At 36.6% G+C, this 19,508-nt stretch overlaps 1 protein-coding gene across 6 annotated transcripts in view; it reads left to right on the top strand.

Moving 5' to 3' along the window:
- The window catches only part of NPHP3 (nephrocystin 3), a 48,882-nt gene that overhangs the window by 7,979 nt on the left and 21,395 nt on the right, over positions 1-19,508 (top strand). For all 6 annotated transcript variants that reach the window (XM_046001770.1, XM_046001768.1, XM_046001771.1 and 3 more), the window contains 12 exons: positions 223-383; positions 3,749-3,905; positions 6,011-6,085; positions 8,552-8,725; positions 10,846-10,949; positions 11,912-12,026; positions 12,266-12,409; positions 12,888-12,985; positions 14,103-14,205; positions 14,612-14,694; positions 16,530-16,668; positions 18,458-18,622. In XM_046001770.1, coding sequence (XP_045857726.1) covers positions 223-383; positions 3,749-3,905; positions 6,011-6,085; positions 8,552-8,725; positions 10,846-10,949; positions 11,912-12,026; positions 12,266-12,409; positions 12,888-12,985; positions 14,103-14,205; positions 14,612-14,694; positions 16,530-16,668; positions 18,458-18,622 — 1,518 coding nt within the window. The remainder of the gene's footprint in view (positions 1-222; positions 384-3,748; positions 3,906-6,010; positions 6,086-8,551; positions 8,726-10,845; positions 10,950-11,911; positions 12,027-12,265; positions 12,410-12,887; positions 12,986-14,102; positions 14,206-14,611; positions 14,695-16,529; positions 16,669-18,457; positions 18,623-19,508) is intronic.

Genomic DNA, 19,508 nt, shown 5'->3' on the forward strand with positions numbered 1-19,508 from the left:
TATGCTCTTGTTTTTGTTTTAAAGGAACCTTGCCTTTTCCTTAAAGATTTTCGTAAAATATGATTATATATTTTTTTAAATTTTAAATTAAAAAATATACAACATAAGCTATTCTAAAACATGCTTTCTTAAGTAGTATGAAGCTGACTTGATCTTTAGTTAAATAAGCTGGCCTTTTATTATATTTTCATTTTCTTTTGTTTTGTTTTAATTTCTTTTTAGGACTATTCACCTAAACTTAAAAGAACGTGTGAGACAATGGGATATTTTTTCCATGCTATATATTTTCCAATAGATATTGAAAATCAATACCTTGCTGTAAGAAAATGGGAAATTGAGAAGAGTTCATTAGTTATTTTATTTATTCATTTAACTTTACCAAGGTAAGCTGAAAATTGTCACTTATTAGGGGAGTTAAAAATAGAATTGAGATTACGAAATGAACTTCAAAGATAAGTCATAATTGCATTCTTTTAATCAAAAACATCCACAAAATTCAGTAAACTTTTTGAGTTTTCATACTTAAAGAATTAAAATTTTTATACTGTTTGAGTTGTTTAATAGGTCATAAAGTTAACATTATTAAAGTAAAGATGATTTTAATCAAGGATAACAAACTATGGCCCTCAGGCCAAATCCAGTCAGGATCTGCTTTTATAAATAAAAATTTTATTAGACTATAGCTATATTCATTTATTTATGTATTTCTACAGCTGCTTTCACACCACGACAATAGAATTAAGTACTGTAGTTACAACAGAGACTGTGTGTGGCCCAGAAAGCCTAAAGTATATGCTCGCTGGCCATAACAGAACAAGTTAGCAACTCCTGTTTTCAATAATCAGCATTCACCTTCATTATTTTCTTTCTTCAAATACAAATTGAGAGCTATTTGAACACTTATAAAAATGTTAAATCCAAATTTTTAATTCTCTGAGGAGCTTACCAGTAATTCCAGTAAAGTGAGCAATTTTCTTATAATGAGGATATAATTATACCACTGAGTCTAGTCTGCAAATAAAGATTTTTTTTATACCAACTAGATACATAGATAGAAGACAAAATACGTTTAATAAGAGGTTAAGTTTTCTTTCTTCATTTGCTGTCTGATTGGCTTTAACCCTTCCAAGGCATTTTTTTTTTTAAGTATTTTATTTATTTGACAGAGAGAAATCACAACTAGGCAGAGAGGCAGGCAGAGAGAGAGGAGGAAGCAGGCTCACTGCGGAGCAGAGAGCCGGACGTGGGGCTCGATCCCAGGACCCTGGGATCATGACCTGAGCCGAAGGCAGAGGCTTTAACCCACTGAGCCACCCAGGCGCCCCTTTCCAAGGCATTTTTGTCTTTATTGAGGACCAGCTCTGACCTCGCCTGTGTACAGAAGTACGTGGAGCCCTAGGCTTTACCAGAGACCCTGCAGTGTAATCCATCATTGATCCTTGAGACTGCCTGGGGGCCAGGGAACCATCTGGTCAATGAACTTTAACCCAAAACCAAGTTTAGGACTTTTTCCACTGGTTGCCTTTAGTTGGAGTTCTTTTCCTCCCTTACCTCTTTTCTTTTCTTGTTTTCTCTTTTATATTTATCAAGGATATATTCTGTTTTATTTAATGTCTGGGTAGTGTTTTATCTCAGGTGGTAATAGATGTCATTTGTTGTTTTCCTCATTAAGTCTTTAATCCTTAAAACTGTCTTGTTTTTTCTTTTATTTTTTATCCATATTTAGTTAATAAAATATTATACATTATTTTTAAACTTATAACATTCATTTTCCTCATCTTAAATTCCTCTTAATCTTTAACCTGCCATTACTTTCATATTTAATTACTGGGCAGATTTCAATTTGTCTTCTTCACCTAAAATTATATTTATTTTATATTTTTAAAATTTACTCTTCTTAAAGAGTAAGAATTTTAATTTCTAGGGTTGCCTTGGTGACACAGTTAAGGGTCTGACCGACTCTTGGTTTTGGCTCAGATCATGATCTCAAGGTCCTGGGATCCAGCCCCGTGTAGGGCTCCATGGTCAGAATGGAATCTCCTTAAGACTCTTTCTCCCTCTCCTTCTGTACCTGCTCCCCAACTCTCTCTCTCTCTCTCTCTCTCTAAAATAAATAAATTTTTTAAAAAATTTAATTTCTAGAATTTTAACTATTTCTTCACCTCTACTTTGCCTTTATTTTGCTTCAATTTTTCTTATCTGATTTGCTGATTATTTTGTTTCCTTAATGTTTATTAACTGGCTGTCAAGAAGCATGACAGTAATGGTGGGTTTCACACCATAAACAGAGGCTGCTAGAGCTTTTATTTCTCTCAGGTTGTTCCTTCATCTCTCATGATGATTTCCCCATTCTTCTCAAAAGATGAGTCTAGGAGCATGTCCCCTGAGCAGTACCCAGTAGCCCTATCTACTTCTCTCCCGCCAAAGACTTTGAACCAAATTCCACATAATCTCGGATTTCCTCTGAGCTCCACAAGTCAATTCTGTAGGGAGTCATTTTAAAATAGGAGCTTGTGCCCAAACAGATGCCCATTCTTTGGTATTCACATGGCCACAAACTTTTCTCCCAAAGCAATAACAAAAGAACTGTTAAAATACAAAAATTATATAGAGCATGGTCAGAATGAATTGTAACAAGGGAAAAAAATCTGTGGCTTGGATTGATTGGATTGGCACAGAGCTATATAATAGAATATTAGGCTGTTTTGTATTGGGTCTGTATTTTAATATATTATGTAAATTCTAAATCATGTCATAGCTCTCCTCTGCATACACACACAAATTTGTGTCTCTAGACAGACATCATTTAATGCTTTTTAGAAAGAGGAATTGGTTGCAATTTTCCTTGCAGTGTAGAAAACACTGGCAGATTCTTCCAAGATTATTCTAGAATTTAAATTATACTGAAAACTGTTGTTATGATGGCCTGTAGCAAAGTTAGAAATTTTTTTTAAGATTTTATTTATTTTTTATTTACTTGAGACAGACAGAGAAAGACCACAAACAGGAGGGAGAGACAGAGGGAGAGGGAGAAGCAGACTCCCCACAGAGCAAGGAACCAAACGTGGGGCTTGATCCTAGGACCCTGAGGTCATGACCTAAGCCCAAGGCAGAGACTTAACCAACTGAACCACCCTGGTGCCCCAAAAGTTAGAATTTTTTTTAACCTTGTACCTCAGTTAAGATTTTTACTAGCCATCTGACCTCCCCCATCTGCTTCTGGATCTTTCTCATACTGTATCTTGGTTATAAAGATTAGGTCATTTAAGTCATTTATTGGATGAGAAAGGCTAAAGGACTAGAGAAGAGAAAAATCTTGAAGGATTGGGGTTCATAATATTTGTATCTTAATTTGGAAATTATATATTTGTAAGTGGAATTAGGTTTCCATTTAATTGTAGTCTCATATGTCTGGTCCATTACTCTGAGCCATGTTTACAATATTTTTGAGAGTTTTCTTCTTGTTGCTAAATATAAAAACTTAAAGTTCTATACGCTTTAAAACTCAATTTAATGCAGAACTTATTGTACCCGTTCTCACTGTCTGGTAATAAACACATTGTATTTTTGTGACTAAGCTGGAACAGAGCTATAAGACATCCACTTTTGGAAAGCTGCTCTTGTTCTGTCCCTGGACCGCTTCTGGCCCCTTGTTATTCCTGTAAAGTCCCATTATTGACACTTAGGTTGACTGACGGTTTGCTGCCCTAGTGCAGTGTAGCACAAGAAATACTGATTTCTGATCTAGCCTTCTACTGGAAGACTGTGAAGAAGCTTTTCTGAAAAACCCTGAAGGCAAACCACGATTAATTTATCATCGCTTGGAGGATGGGAAAGTCAGTTCCAACTCCGTCCAGCAATTGATTGATCAAGTTTCTAACCTGAACAAGACCAACAAAGCCAAGGTAAAATTCATAAGGTTGTTTTTTCTAAGAACTTGATTGGCTAAGGGAAGTATTAGAACAAAGGCCGTGAGGTGGGAGTGAGTGAGGGGAGATAAACAGGACAGTTAACTGGGAGCCAAGGGTAAAGAACCTTGGAGACCATTTTAGAAATCTTGGTGGTTTTTTGTTTTTGTTTTTTGTTTTTGTTTTTTTTTTTAATGAGATGGTTTTTTTACTTGGTTTTTTTTTAACTTGAGTCATTGGAAAATGTTAAGCAGCAACAGAAGAAATGCCATTCTGAGAAGAAGTTCTTTTTTTTTTAAATTAACATATAATGTATTATTAGCCCCAGGGGTTGACAAGGAGTTCTTACGCTGCTGTGTTGAGAATTGATTGGTTTGAAGGTAGGGGAGGAGAGTTCCTGTAGTCGCCAGGTGAGAGATGCTGGTGGCTTGGACCAGGGTGGTGGTAGAGGAAGTGGTGAAAAACAGGAATCTGGATAAATTTTGGCAGCAAAGCCAATAGACTTAGTTGTGGACTGTGAGAAAAAGAGAGGAATAAATAACAATACACAGCTACAAAGGATATGATGTGAGTGGACAAATCAGATTTTTTTCTGTTCCTTTTTTTCCCTAAGTACGGAGTTCTTCTGTCTACTGTTGACCAAGGATCAATGTAAAGAAGAACCTTTTTACAGTAACCTTTGCTAAGAGCATGGGGAAAAACAAAACTGTAATGATGAATGTGAGAGATTTGATCATTCCTAGATGCATGGTGGGATAATTTTTAGAACAGAATTGCAGGCTTTGCCTTACCACACACTGAGATTACTTGAAAATGCTTACTGTTAATGTTAAGAATACAGTTGAGAGGCACCTGGCTGGCTCAGTCAGAAGAGCATGCAACTCTTGATCTCAGGGTTGTGAGTTCAAGCCCCATGTTGGGTGAAGAGACTACTTAAAAATAAAATCTTAAAAAAAAATACAGTTGAAAAATTTTTGACATTGTTTTTATTTCTCTGTGTTCATTCAAGAAATAAGATCAAATATGAATACAAGCATTTTTTATACATCATTTAGTATTGAAAAGCTTAAGACCAGTATAACTTTAAAAAACCTAACACAAAAAAGTACACCTTTTTTATAATCTCCAGAACCATTAATTCTTTGCTTTAATTGTTTTAGTATGAGCCTAGTCCATAGACCCCAAGAGGAAAGAAACTGATTCTCTTTTCTGATCTTTATTCTATTTATAAATGCCTTTTAAAAATTAAAACACTAGAAAGATGAATTTATTTTATAGAAATAGGAGTAAAATAAGATCTGTCTACCATGATTATAAACGTAAATGCAGGATGAACTTATTCTGGTTCACTTGATGTGTTTCATAAAACCATTACCTTACGCTATCAGATACTAATCACTTACTAGCAACGTACATGTTCTCTACAGGTAGGGCATTCTTCTTTCAGCAAACTCAGATTACTGTTTGTTTGTTTAAGATTTTTTTTTTTTAATGTATTTGGCAGAGAGGGAGGGAGAGATCACAAGTAGGCAGAGAGGCAGGCAGAGGGGAGGGGGAAACAGGCTTCCTGCTGAGCAGAGAGCCCGATGCGGGGCTGGATCCCAGAACACTGAGATCATGACCCAAGCGGAAAGCAGAGGCCCAACCCACTGAGCCACCCAGGAGCCCCAGAAGATTACTGTTTTATATAGCCAAGTACCATTTTGCTCTTTTGTTTTGTAGAATTATAGCCTTACTCTCATAAAAATTGATTTTGATGTATTTCGAAGGTTATATATATTGAGTGCATGGAAGTACATAAGACAATTTGGACACCATAAGAAAAAAGTATACTTTTTGTTGTGACATTGTTCCCATTGTTCACAATAAATCCCTCCTGATACCTCAAACAAGTTACATAACATGCTTCAGTTTCCTTCTCTGTGAAATGGATAATAATAATAATAATGGTGTCTCCCTCATAGGCTTGTTGTGAGGACAGATGAGCTAATAGTGTAAAGTACTTAGAATAATCCCTGATATATAAGTTCTGTAGAAGTATTTACCCCCTCCTGTTACTATTGTTTTCTTCATGTTTTTGTCGAACTTCTTTCTTTTTCCAGATCATTGATCACTCTGGAGATCCTACAGAAGGAGTATATAAAACTTATATTTATGTGGAAAAGATTATTAAACAGGTAAATATGCATTCTTTGTAAGATTTCATCTGATATACTCTAAGGGGCGCCTGGCTGGCTCAGTTGGTAGAGCACGCAATCCTCAATCTTGGTTGTGAGTTCAAGCCCCATGTTGGGCATAGAACCGACTTAAAAAAAAATAATTCTAAAACTGTTATCCATCAAGTTGGGTGTTCCAGTAAAAACAACTTCGTAGTTTTTTTGAAAACAATACTCGGGGAGAGAGTGCCATTGTTTCTGGTGGTTGTCTATCCTGTGGTATTATCATAGTATTACTAGTACCATATCTCTTTATCTGTCATCTATCTCACAAAGCTATTTGACGCCTCAACACCGGGTTAAGTGTAAAATAGTTTACAAAAATGCTAGATAAAAGGTATAAGTATTTGAGGGAAAATGTTTATCTTATTAATAGAGTCTCCTCAGGTTTTGTATGCACCTTGAATTTTTATAAAGTAGAAAAATCCCTGGGGCACCTGGGTGGCTCAGTAGTTGAGCCTCTGCCTTCAGCTCAGGTCATGATCCCAGGGTCCTGGGATCCAGCCCCATTTTGGGCTCCCTGCTCAGTGGATTGTCTGCTTCTCCCTCTCCTTTTGTTGTTCCCTCTGCTTGTTCTCTCTCACTCTCTCTCTCTGTCAAATAAATAAAATCTTTAAAAAAAAAAAAAAAAAACCTTTTCAGGGGTGTCTGGGTGTCTTAGCTGGTTGAGCATCCATTTCAGCTCAGGTCATGATCTCAGGGTCATGAGACTGAGCCCCGTGTAGGGCTCTGCTGGGCATGGCGTCTGCTTAAGATTCTCTCTCTCCCTCTCCCTCTGCCCCTCCTCCCCAACCCACGCCCCACCCAGCCCTTTTCACATGCACACACATGTACAATCTCTCTCAGAAAAAAAAAAAAATCCTTTTCAAATTGATCTACTACATCATTCTTATAGCAAAGCGGGTGAAATCAAATCATACCTCTGTGGGTCAGAGGTTATGGGTCATAGTCAGTCTCTCAAGCTGAAAGTTTCTACGACATCTCATGCGTTATCTTGTAAATTTATGTGAGTCATATACTCTGCTTAATGTTATACTTGTGTTTAATATAAAAAATCATTTTAAATTACATACTATCAAAAATTCTAATAATGATAAGAATAAGAACCCACCCACCTTACAAGTAAAATGGGCACAATGGCAAGATGTACCACAGTTAGCCTGCTGTTGCCTGCACCTGCTGATCCATCCTCCAGGGTGCCAGGGATCCTATTTGAGAAGTTTAGGGATTAGATTACTTTTTTAAATTAAGTGGTATTGCAAGTATGAGATTTGTTATCAGAGAAAAAGAATGAGCCCCAAAACATAATGATACAACTTCTGGGCAACACATTTTGTATAGTGTTTTTTAATATAAAAATTGGCATCAGTTTTGATCTTCTCAGTAAGTTGTGAATTTTAGGACCCTAGTAAATAGAATTAATTGAGCAGAATAAATGGTAGCAAGTGAGAGTGGACATATTTGCCATCTTTACTGCTTGAAGAACAATGTATTTTCAGTGATATAAAGAAGAGATATCATGACACAGATATTTGATATCAAGAAACTCCACCTTAGTAATTAAAATCTTACAAAAATGTAATGCAGCATATTTCTTAGGTATTAGCACAATCTTTAAAATTATTCTCCAACCAGATATAAGCAAATATATTGTGTAACACTTTTCAGAAAACAGATCCCCAAGAGTCAAATGGCCCTCTATTTTTATCCGACAGTTGTTTTTGTTTGTTTGTTTGTTTGTTTTAATGTAAGCCCTATGCCCAGCATAAGGCTTGAACCTAGGATGCCAAGATCAAGAGTCACATGCTCTACTGGCTAAGCCAGCCAGGTGCCCTAATCACACTTCTATATATATTTTTTTTTTAAGATTTTATTTATTTATTTGACAGAGAGATCACAAGTAGGCAGAGAGGCAGGCAGAGAGAGAGGGGGAAGCAGACTTCCCACGGAGCAGAGAGCCCGATGTGGGGCTCGATCCCAGGACCCTGAGATCATGACCTGAGCTGAAGGTAGAGGCTTTAACCCACTGAGCCACCCAGGCGCCCATGTACCTCTATTTTTAATGAAAGTTTTTTATTCAGAGTTTGGGGTTTTTTTGTGTGTTTGTCATTTTAATATTTATTTCTAAACTGGTGTTTTTTGTAGTTATAAATTTATTCTTGAGGTCATGTTCAACGATTCATTAGTTACGTATTACACCCTGTGTTCATCACAGCACGTGCCAACTAATGATGTACTATATGTTGACTAACTGTTAATAATAAAAAATTAATAAATAAAATCATTCATGTAGGTCCCATACAAAGGTCATAGGTTTGGACTTGCCCTCCACCATAGGTGAAACCCACCTTAAGGCCTGTGTACTCACACTGCTACAAGGTGTTTCCACTCTTTATTCATTGTTGTGTGCTTGCTCTTGGTGTTCAGGACATCCTGGGCTTTGAGAATACAGACCCGGAGACTAAGGATTTGGGCAGTGAAGATTCTGTTCCAGAAGAAGATGATTTTGGTGATGTTCTGTGGGACATACATGATGAACAAGAGCAAATGGAAACTTTCCAACAGGCTACAAATTCAGCCCATGAGCTGGGATTCGAGAAAGTAAGCATTTGGAGTTATTGTTCCGACAAACGTCAGTCACCACTTAAGGCTGTATTGTGATTGTGGTTTTACCTAAACATAGTCAAGGTTAATACGTGTATTCGTGTTTGTCCTCATGGTGTGATGATCCATGTTGAGACACGTGCTTAACTTTGTATCATATGAAAGGTAGTGAGATTCAATTGTATTTTTGAACATCAAACATTTGTAGTTAAGATTAGGATTTATTAACCACATGTTCTCTGTCACCTGCAGTTCACCAAACCAGCATTAGGGTAACTAAGAAATTTGATAAAAATCATGAGGCTATCTATTCTTCCAGAGCTTGGAGGACTCAAAATGTCAAACATTCAGAAAATACCACAGTAGTTAATGCAATAGGCTGATCAGTTCATCACCATCCTTAAATATCTAAACAAATTAACAGAATTTAAAGTACAAAAGAATCTATGTCCAAGTTCAAAGAATGATTAATATTTTAAAATTAATGTAAGAACAAATGTTTTATTTTTTTTATTTTTTAAGATTTTATTTATTTATTTTGAGAGAGAGTGAGCAAGCACGAGTTGGGGGCAGAGATGGAGGGAAAGGAAGAAGCAGACTCCCCACAGAGTAGGGAGCCCCGTGCAGGGCTTGATCCCAGGACCCCAAGATTATGACCTAAGCCAAAGACAGACGCTTAGCTGACTGAGCCATCCAGGTGCTCCAAAAACAAGTGTTCTAAAGAATATTATCCTGGCTGTCAGTAACAGTAATTTCATAGAAATTTTGTAATTTAGGTTGTCTCTGTTTATATCCTGGTTCTACCATTTGCTAGCTCTGGATTTTGACCATTACTTAGCTCTGAACTTTGACTTCCTTGTCTATAAAATGAGATTGACTACTTTACCCACCTGACAGGGTTGTTGGGAGAACTAAAGCAAATAAAGCACATCAACCCCTTAGCACAGTACCCAGCACATGATAAATGTAAATTGTTTTTATTTTGTAAGAGAGGTATTGTTATCATTGTTTCATAAATAAAGAACCTAAGAGCACACAGGGAGTAGATTACAGATCTGGGATTTAAATCTAGGTCTTCTGGCTCTTAATCCTATGTCTTTCTTCTGTGGCAAATGGTCTTAACTCAGGAACCATGGGTCTATAAATGGGCTTTCTGTGGGACCATGAATTTCTAAGTTCCTAAATCAATAAAGTCCTTTGCTTTCTGAGAAACATCATTGCTATCAGAATAATTTGAGTTCCTGAGGAATATATTCTATGTATTTATTGACAAACAGAAAATTTAATTGAAAAACTGTACCAAATAATTATTTATTGTAGCTGTTGGAAATTTCTGCTACCCTAACGCTAGGCACAAACTACTTATTACAAGTTCTTTAAATTCCTTATTAGCTGTCATTTAGACCCCTGGCATACTTAATGAACATCTCAAGCCCCAAGATAACTTTGCCAACTCCCTAATAAGTACTGAGGTATTTTGCTTTCCTGAGTGTGTTCTTTTCATCGCTAAGCCAGTTTTTTAATGTCTGGGGAAAGCCTGAGAACTCACTCAATTTCAGAAAGCTCTCAGGGAGATGGTCCTAAGCTGATTCTCTGCCTCAGGTTGGGAGACTGAAATAAAGCGCCCAGACAAAACCAGTTCTTGTTTGGACTGATTCTCAGAAATCCCTGGAAAGTGAGGTGGTATCCAGGACAGGTACTCGAATGAGGCTGCCTGCCGGCACCCTCAAAGCCTTCTACGGTACTTCCTGTGGTTTAGTGGATGCAGGGGAATACAGTGGCTTCCCTGTAGCATTCTGCAAAATCCGAATGTTGTAAAACCCAAGGGGGATCTCAAGTGTTGTCTCTCAACCATTAATTTACAGCAGTACTATATGTAGAAGAAATTGGGGCTCACTCTTGGTTTACTACTTTGGGCGCATTTAACCAGCCATTAAAAGAAAAGCAATCATGAGGAGGCTGTTGACTAAAAGTAGATTTCATTTTCTCACACAGCTTTTCGCTAATGATTTCAGAGGGTAGTCAGAAATTGGCTCTAGAATTCTCCGAGGCGTGTGCTTCCTCACAATTTCATTTATTTAGTTAAATGAATTTTTTAAATTCCTTTTTCTTTCTAGTATTACCAGCGCCTTAACGATCTAGTGGCGGCACCAGCACCAATTCCACCCCTTCTGGTATCTGGAGGACCAGGTTCTGGAAAGTCCCTTCTCTTGTCAAAGTGGTATGACGCCGCGCAATTAAGTTGTTGTTACCATTGTCATCATTTGGCTCACTGACCTTATTCAACAAAATATGTTATTGCCTGTCTGCCTTCTTGCATGGCCTGTACTAAACATTGAGAAAGCAATAAAGATATAAAATAATAGAGTCACGCCCTGGACTATATACAATTGGAATAGTAGGATACCAGATGAGAAAGGAATAGAAAATAGGGCCATTTGTGATTGTGTACACTAATTCCGTGGGTTAGAGCTAAGCCGTGCTATGTAAGGGAGTGGTCCGTGTGGAGTGGAATTAGGTGAACTAGATATACAGGGATGTGCCTGTGTTTTCAATTACCGGCTTCATCTTCAAAGTTTCATTGAGATTTTAAATATTTGAAAGAAGGCAAAGACAGACTGTTTAGAATGAGATAAGTTGTAAAGAACATCAAAATAAAGGCTGACCTGTATTGTGAATGCAAAGTGGTTCCTCAGATTAGGGACTAAGGTTTATAGAAGCTGATAAACTCTTTTTTACTTTCATTTTCTTTCCTATTATTTAAAAAGAATTCATAAGAATATTTTCTTTCATAATTCTGATTTACATCGAAGAGTTAACATATGTTTCTTCCTTTTTACTGCTCTTTTATTTAGTGGAAAATAATAGTTTTTTAGAAAATAATATTTGTACTTAGCAAAGAAGCTTCTTTTTTCCTCTATTTATTAAAGGGTAATAATGCTCATTTCACTAATACATTAACCTCAAATGTATATTAAAATGAATCTATAATTTTTTTAAATGCTTATTTAAAAGGATCTAAAAGTGGACTAAAAATGGAAATGCCCCATGTTTATTCAGAAGTGATTGACCATGTGATTGCTGACAGTTGGGTAGCACTTGATGTTTAATTGCATTGTGAATTCTTTTTTTGTTGATAATAAATGAGCTTCATCACTATTCTAAAAGGTCTTTTTCTTTCAGGATTCAATTACAACAGAAGAATTCCCCTAACACACTAATTCTTTCTCATTTTGTGGGAAGGCCCATGTCAACCAGCTCCGAGTCCTCCTTGATTATTAAACGACTAACTCTAAAGGTATAAAATGCCATGTTTTGGGATTATCAGAATTTTTATTTCAAATTAGAAGCTGTTAAGGCTAAGTACCCAATAATTTTCAATTTTCAACATTACCCATTTGTTTTAGATTTGTATAAGGTTAAAAATAATACTTGATGCAGTTGGTTCCTCTTGATCACTCAATTTTGGTTTAAAAAGTTGGGATAAAAATGTCTCCCACCAGCTGTGATGAAGTGTAACTGCTTGAATCCTTGCAGTTGATGCAACACTCTTGGTCAGTATCTGCTCTAACACTGGATCCAGCTAAGCTTCTGGAAGAATTTCCACGCTGGCTGGAAAAACTCTCTGCCCGTCATCAAGGCAGCATCATCATCATTATTGATTCCATAGATCAAGTTCAGGTACTGTTTTCACTTTGTAACCCACTGGTACTCTCAGAAAGAAACAAAGTTGTCAGTAATGGCTATAGCAGGCATTTAAATATGTTTATGAGAAGAAAATGGTGGTGGTGTTTCTAGTATATCTGTTCAGTTTCTAGGGAGGAAACACGTGCATTAAAAAATGTACTGTATGTCAATACACACTAGTATCTTATTGGGAAAGACCAATTGAATGAACCAATTAGCAAAAAATGTTAATTTTGACTTATTTCTAAGGCCTTGACATTTCCTTAAGTGTCCAGAATTCATATCAGCTATAATATATTTTGCCACTTTTTCTTTTAATATCCTGAGATAAATTTATCATCCCAAAACAAGAGTATATCCTTAATAATAATGGGAAACTTAATGACAATTTCATTTTACTTGGGGAGCTATTACCAGATTGTTTTGAAATATTTTGAATTAATAGAATGAATTTTGTTTTTATATTTTTAAGCAAGTTGAAAAACACATGAAATGGCTGATCGATCCACTGCCAGTGAATGTGAGAGTAATTGTTTCTGTGAATGTGGAAGCGTGCCCTCCAGCCTGGAGGTACGATGCTCACTCCAGTTCTTTTAGACTACGTGGAATGTGTTAAGTACAAACGGGGAAAGGTTTTTGCATGCGTGTTTGTGCTTTCCTGTTTTTCATGTAAGTGGCAGGGAAGAAGGCAGGGAGAAGTGGATAAATTCAAGAGAAAGATATACTCTATAGGCTTTGGTGGGAGTTTAGAGCTGGGATGTCAAGCGGGGTAGGCTAGATGGCCCTCAAGTTTCTGGCTTGCGAAGTTAAGTGAAATATGGTTCCATGAACTGAAACAGGGAACACAGAGGATGGGCAGGTTTGTGGAGGAAAGGGTGTAAGTTTTGTTTTGGACATGGTTAGCCTGCGTTGCCAGTTGGACCTCCCGCTAGTGATGGCTAACAGGCAATGACATTTACAGGTGAGAAAAATAGGGAGAGGACTGGGCTATGAGTAATGGACTAGACACCTGTTTTCCTCAAACATGTGCTTACTTTGGCAGTCCTCAAAAAAGGAAGACAGTGGTTGAATTCTGTAGGGCAGTGTTTCGTAACCTATTTTTGTTCCCCTTAGGAGCCTTTTTAGACATTTTCTTCCTAATCACCTCCCTCACCCCAAGAAATTTTAATACCATCCATATGCTATATATCAGTTTATGTGTATAAACAGATATGTGTGTGTATATTTGCACTTTATAATAAAAAGAGTAAGATTCTTTTCCCCACCCTGAAACAATTTTCAATACCCTGTTGAGAATGGATGTTACAGGGTGATTACATTCCAACTGGATTACAAGTAATTTGTGGGCAAACACTACCTTGTACTATTCTTCATAGGTACTAATATGTTTAGTTTTATTATTAGTGTGGAACATGGAACTGGAAGTGTTTTACCACTGTACTTCTACCACCTTTTCTGCCTGTGCTGTTTAAGTCTTTGTTGGGATTGACTCCTGAAAGTAATGGTCTACATGTTAAAAAGAATCAAATAACATTACCTAGTAAGATTAACAGAGATTAGTCTTGTTTACTTTATAAAAGCAATATAAGAAATTAACTCATAATGGATTTTAACTTGTGTTTGGGTAGATTACAGCTTTTATTGTCTTCTTAGAAGAGAAATTCATTTTCTTTTCTTTGAATAAAAGGTTATGGCCTACACTTCATCTTGATCCTTTAAATCCAAAAGATGCAAAATCTCTTATAATTGCAGAATGCCACTCTGTGGACATTAAATTGAGTAAAGAGCAGGTAAGTATTTTTACTTTTGTTGCTCTTTTACTGTCTATCAGCTTTCCTATGGAACACCTTTTATGAGACTTAAAATTCAATATAGGAACTCTTTATTGTGTTAAGGGAAATTGAAGTTTCCTGATTGTTAAATGCATGGGCTCTTAAATGACTAACAAATGGAGAAAAAGCAATAAAAAACATTTGGGGCTTAAGTTTTACTTTATTATATTATATTAAGCAGGACTGTTTAAAAGCAGAACATCGGCGGTCCACCGCTGCGTGGCAGTGATGTCACTATTCAGGTGGCAGGAACTGTGTCATTTCTGCCAGGGATATTTGTTGAAGGCTCTGTAGTAAAGTCAGTTTCATTTCAGGGTGGTCTTGTGTTTTTGTGTTTGTTTTGTGTTTTGGCAAACTGACGCAGGAGAAGAAGTTAGAACGACACTGTCGTTCTGCTACGACCTGCAATGCCCTTTATGTTACCGTTTTCGGCAAAATGATCGCATGGTAAGTGGTGGCGATTTTACATGATCTGCATGTTTTGTGTTGGCTGCAGACTGCTTCCTCACCTTGTGAAACTGAGAACAATCATTGCGGCAGTCTCTCTGAGCCACTCACATCAGATTCTGTGGGTTCTAACAGTGATACTAACATCCTGGGAGAATGTGACTGGTGACTGCAGATTGGTGATAGCCCATGCATTACAAGAACGTGTTGGATATAGTTGTCTCATTTGCATCACACTAACTGTTTCCCTGTTGGGGGTTGCCAGTGAAGGCCATCTTTGCCCTCCAGGGGGCCCATGGGTGCTCCTTGTCACCTGCTTGAGGCCCCTAGCTTTGAGAAAGTGAGGGATAGCTGAGGCAAACACATGCTGTTTTGGGGTGTCCTTGAATATTATTAGTAGGTAGGTATATAGGAATTTTTCATTGTCTCTATTCTTACATCATGATAAACCTTTCATCTTGGATTTTTCTGTTCTAGATACCCTTTAGTCATTTGCCTTTAGATAAGCCTTACAAAGTGTAACTATGTTTCTTCTTCAGTACCTCACCTTACTTTGTCTCTTCACAACCAGAGACAAAACAAGATGAATATGGTTTTGGTAGTCATCGCAATGGACAGTAATTGTACTCCCGACTCCTATTCTAGACCGTGAATCTCGTACTCTTGGCTCTTAATTCCACATTCGCATCTTGAGAACTAGATGTGAAATGAAAACATCTTCTAAAATTTTGACTTGCCTGTGATATTCCCACAATCTTCTTCCACTGTCTCCCGTGCGTCTGGCCTCTGTGAACATCAGAAGCTGGACTGAGTCCACTTCAGGAGCAGGAGTCCCTTTCCACACATCCCATAATATTTGTTGAATTTAGCTATTTTAAGAGTGTTGACAAAAAATGAACAAACTTTCAGAACCTCTAAAAGTAAGAAAGAGAGTTTTATTCAAGCCCAAGTTAGGACAGCTGCCCGGGAAACACAATCTTCATGGGAAAGAAAGTGCTCTGGAGAATGGACAGTTCTTACGGGTTATATACCTTTTTTATGTCTTGTAAAAGCTTGAAAGATGATATAGGCAGGAATCATGTGTTTTAACATCAAAAAATGCAGACGGTAGGACTATTGGTCCATATCTTACAGATAGATGGTTTTCCTTTAGGCTTCACATTTACAAGGCAGATGTACAATGTGTGCCTGCTGGGCCATAAATGAGACTTTGGGTTTAAATAAAATTGATGTACAGCAATGCTGATTTAGAAAGAAATCTGAAATGGCTTCCCATATATATTAGGCCCTTAGAAAGTTTATTAGGCCTATAGAGAAGGCCTGTAGACCTTTTGCTTATTTTTTCTTCTCTATGTATCTTCATATTTAAAAAAGAAACTATTGGTGAATAATGTGTCATATATTAAAACAAACTACCCTATTTACTGATTGTCTTTAGCTTGATGGCTCCTAAATCCTGACTAAATAAATTTAACTTGCATGGCTAAATAATAACATTTATAATTATTTTCCTCCTTCCTGTATGTAGGTAGCATGTTTCTAGATGATTAGAACCATGACTTACTCATTTCTGTGTTCCATAATGTGCAGTAATTGCTTGACACATAGTAAGTTCCCATCACGTGTTTACTGAATTGAGCTAAATAGTATACTAAAATAAAACTGATGACTCAAGCAGCCCCATAAAAATGTCATATTCCTATATCATGTTTTATTGAATTTCTGTTATCATTTGAAGTATAAAAAAATAGAGACCACATTGTTTTTATCTACCCCAAATTTTTCACAGATGTTGGCTGTCTGTAAGAAATTAAATCTATTCTCAATTCCAACAGTGCTGGGAGAGCAGGCAATTTAGATAAAATCCTTCATCAGTGTTTCCAGTGTCAAGATACTATTTCATTATATAGACTTGCTCTGCGATCTATCCAGGAGTCCGTGGCAAACGATATGGATAAAGAATTAATGAAACAGGTAAGGGATAAAAAACTTATAGAACTCATAAAAGTTTGCATTTATGTGTGAATTGAAGAAAATAGTAATTATTTTTAAATCTGTGCTTAAGTATGTTTCAAGCATATACAGGAAGGCTGGCTGCCGTAGTGTACCTATGGCCAGAAGTGATAGTCAAGAAATTTGCATTTTCCTGATTACCATTGAAATTTTTTATCTGTTCATGTTTATTGGCTATTCTTGTTTCCTCTTCTATGAATTGCTGATTCAGGCCTTCTTACATGAGTTTTAATTGAGTTGTCTTTCTTATTGATCTCTAGGAGCTCTTAAACATTCTGCATACTGAATACAAATTCTGTTACAGAGTTTGCAGATAAATATCTTTTTCCAGTTTGTTTCTTGTCTTAACTTTTTAGTATCATTCATTATGCAGAGTTTTATTTTGTTGAAGTCAGATTTATCAATAGTATCTTTCATGGTTTTTGCCTGTTATATCTTATTTATAAATAAGATAAAATCTTATTTATTTAAAATAAAATAAATAAATTTATTTAAATTTATTTATTTAAATTTATTTAAAATAAAATAAAAAATCTTATTTATTTAAAATCTATTATCCAAAAATATTTTGTTATCATTAAAATGTTCGTATATGTATTTTTCCTTTTAAAATGTCTGTTCTTCCTGTGTGACTCCTTATGGACTTCTTTTTGTTTATTATGTGAGGAAGGAATCTGCTTTTTAATCTTTTATCATATGGCCAGCTAATTTCATTTTACTAAATAGCACATCATTTCTGCTGATTTGGATATCACACTCAACAAATTAACATGAGTTTGTTTGCTGAGCTCTTCTGTTCCAGTTTTGCTTATTCATTGCCAGTACCACAGTGTCTTGACTATTAAAGCTTGAAAGTAAACTTTCATGTGTGGTTGGTCTGTGGGCCAATATTTTCTTATGCACCCCTTCACTGAGAGTACAGCTCTTAGGATTTCTGGTGTTGGCAAGCTTTCTGGTTCCAGCTACTCACCTTACCGGGTTTAAGGGCATACCTTCCATCCCCACTGCGGGTGTGAAAACCCAAGCCCTTAAATTACTGAGATTGCTGCCTAGCCGGTACCCTCACTTCCCCCAGGGACAATAGCTCCAGCACTTAGCCCTCCGATATTTGCTTTCCTATTCATTTTTGGCACCTGGGGGATTTCCCTTTCCCTTTGCAGGCTCACCTGTGCTTTTAAAGGTATTTTGTTATATGTTGTCTTATGTTAACAGGCATTTATAGTAGAAGAACCATTTTCTTCTACCATCTTCCCCAAATTGGAACTTTGTCATTAGTTTTAATCTATTTCCTGAGGTTCTAATTTTTTTTCTTTTTTAAAAAGATTTTATTTGTTAGTTTGAGAGAGAGCACAAGTGAAGAGAAAGGGCGGGACAGAGGGCAGGGGGAGAGGCAGACTCCCAAGGGAAAGGCAGATTCCCCACTGACCCAGGGCCCCATCATAACCTGAGCTGAAGGCAGATATTTAACAACTGAGTTACCCAGGTGCCCACAGAGGTTTTAATTTTCATCAAACTTTTTTCTGTGTGTTGTCTTTCACATGCTAGATTTGCTGTATACACTATCTTATTTCTGATTAGTGTCTTTTGTGAAGTGTGTTTTATTCTAAAAAATATGTTTCTTGCTTTATTAAATCATTTGAACAATAAGTTTGAATAAGAAGTTAATAACCTTAAAAGAGTTATGGAAATTTTAATGGCTTTTTCTTATAGCGATGGCTTATGATCATTCTTAATTCATTTCTCTACCTAGATTCTCTGCCTCATAAATGTTAGTCACAATGGCGTGAGTGAATCAGAACTGATGGAACTCTACCCTGAGCTTTCCTGGGCTCTCTTGACCTCCCTAATTCACAGTTTACACAAAATGTGCTTATTGACTTATGGTTGTGGCTTGCTCAAGTTTCAACATCTACAGGTAAATGTTTATTTAATAAGGTTTTTTACTTTTAAATGTCAATATACCAGGAGATAGTCCAGGATTGCAGAGGAGTAGGAGATCTTAGTTTTGTCTGGTCCCAGGAACTTAGCTAGATAGCTATCAAATCATTCTGAACACCTGTGAACTCAACTGGAGATCAAAGAAAAAAATAGCTGTAACTCTACAAATAGAAAAGCAATCACTTTCTGTAAGAATGACAAGATGGAAAAACTCATACCTCAAAAAAGAGAACAAGAGGCAGTACTAACTGCCAGGAACCTAATCAGTATGGATATAAGTAAGATGTCGGAACTAGAGTTCAGAATAATGATTATAAAGATAGCTAGCTAGGCTTGAAAAAAACAGAAGACACTAGAGAATCCATTTCTAGAGAAATAAAAGAACTAAAATATAATCAAATTGAAATTAAAAAGGCTATTAATGAGATGCAATCAAAAATGGAAGCTTTGACTACTGGGATAAATGTGGCAGAAGAGAGAATTAGTGATATAGAAGACAAAATGATGGAGAATAAAGAAGCTGAGAAAAAGAAAGATAAACAACTACTGGACCACAAGGGGAGAAATTCAAGAGATTAGTCATACCATGAAGTGAAACAATGTTAAAATAATTGGGATCTCAGAAGAGGAAAGAGTGGGGCAGAAGGTATATTGAAGCAAATTATAGTGAACAACTTCCCTAGTCTGGGGAAGGAAGCAGGCATTCAAATCCAGGAGGCACAGAAAACCCCCCTCAAATCAGTAAAAATAGGTCAACACCTCAAATCAATAAAAATAGGTCATGATCTCTGGGTCCTGGGATCAAGTCCCACCCACATCAGGCTTCCTGCTCAGTGGGGAGTCTGCTTTTCCCTCTCTCTCCC

Source organism: Meles meles, chromosome 4 (genome assembly GCF_922984935.1).
Source record: "Meles meles chromosome 4, mMelMel3.1 paternal haplotype, whole genome shotgun sequence".
Classification (NCBI taxonomy): domain Eukaryota; kingdom Metazoa; phylum Chordata; class Mammalia; order Carnivora; family Mustelidae; genus Meles; species Meles meles.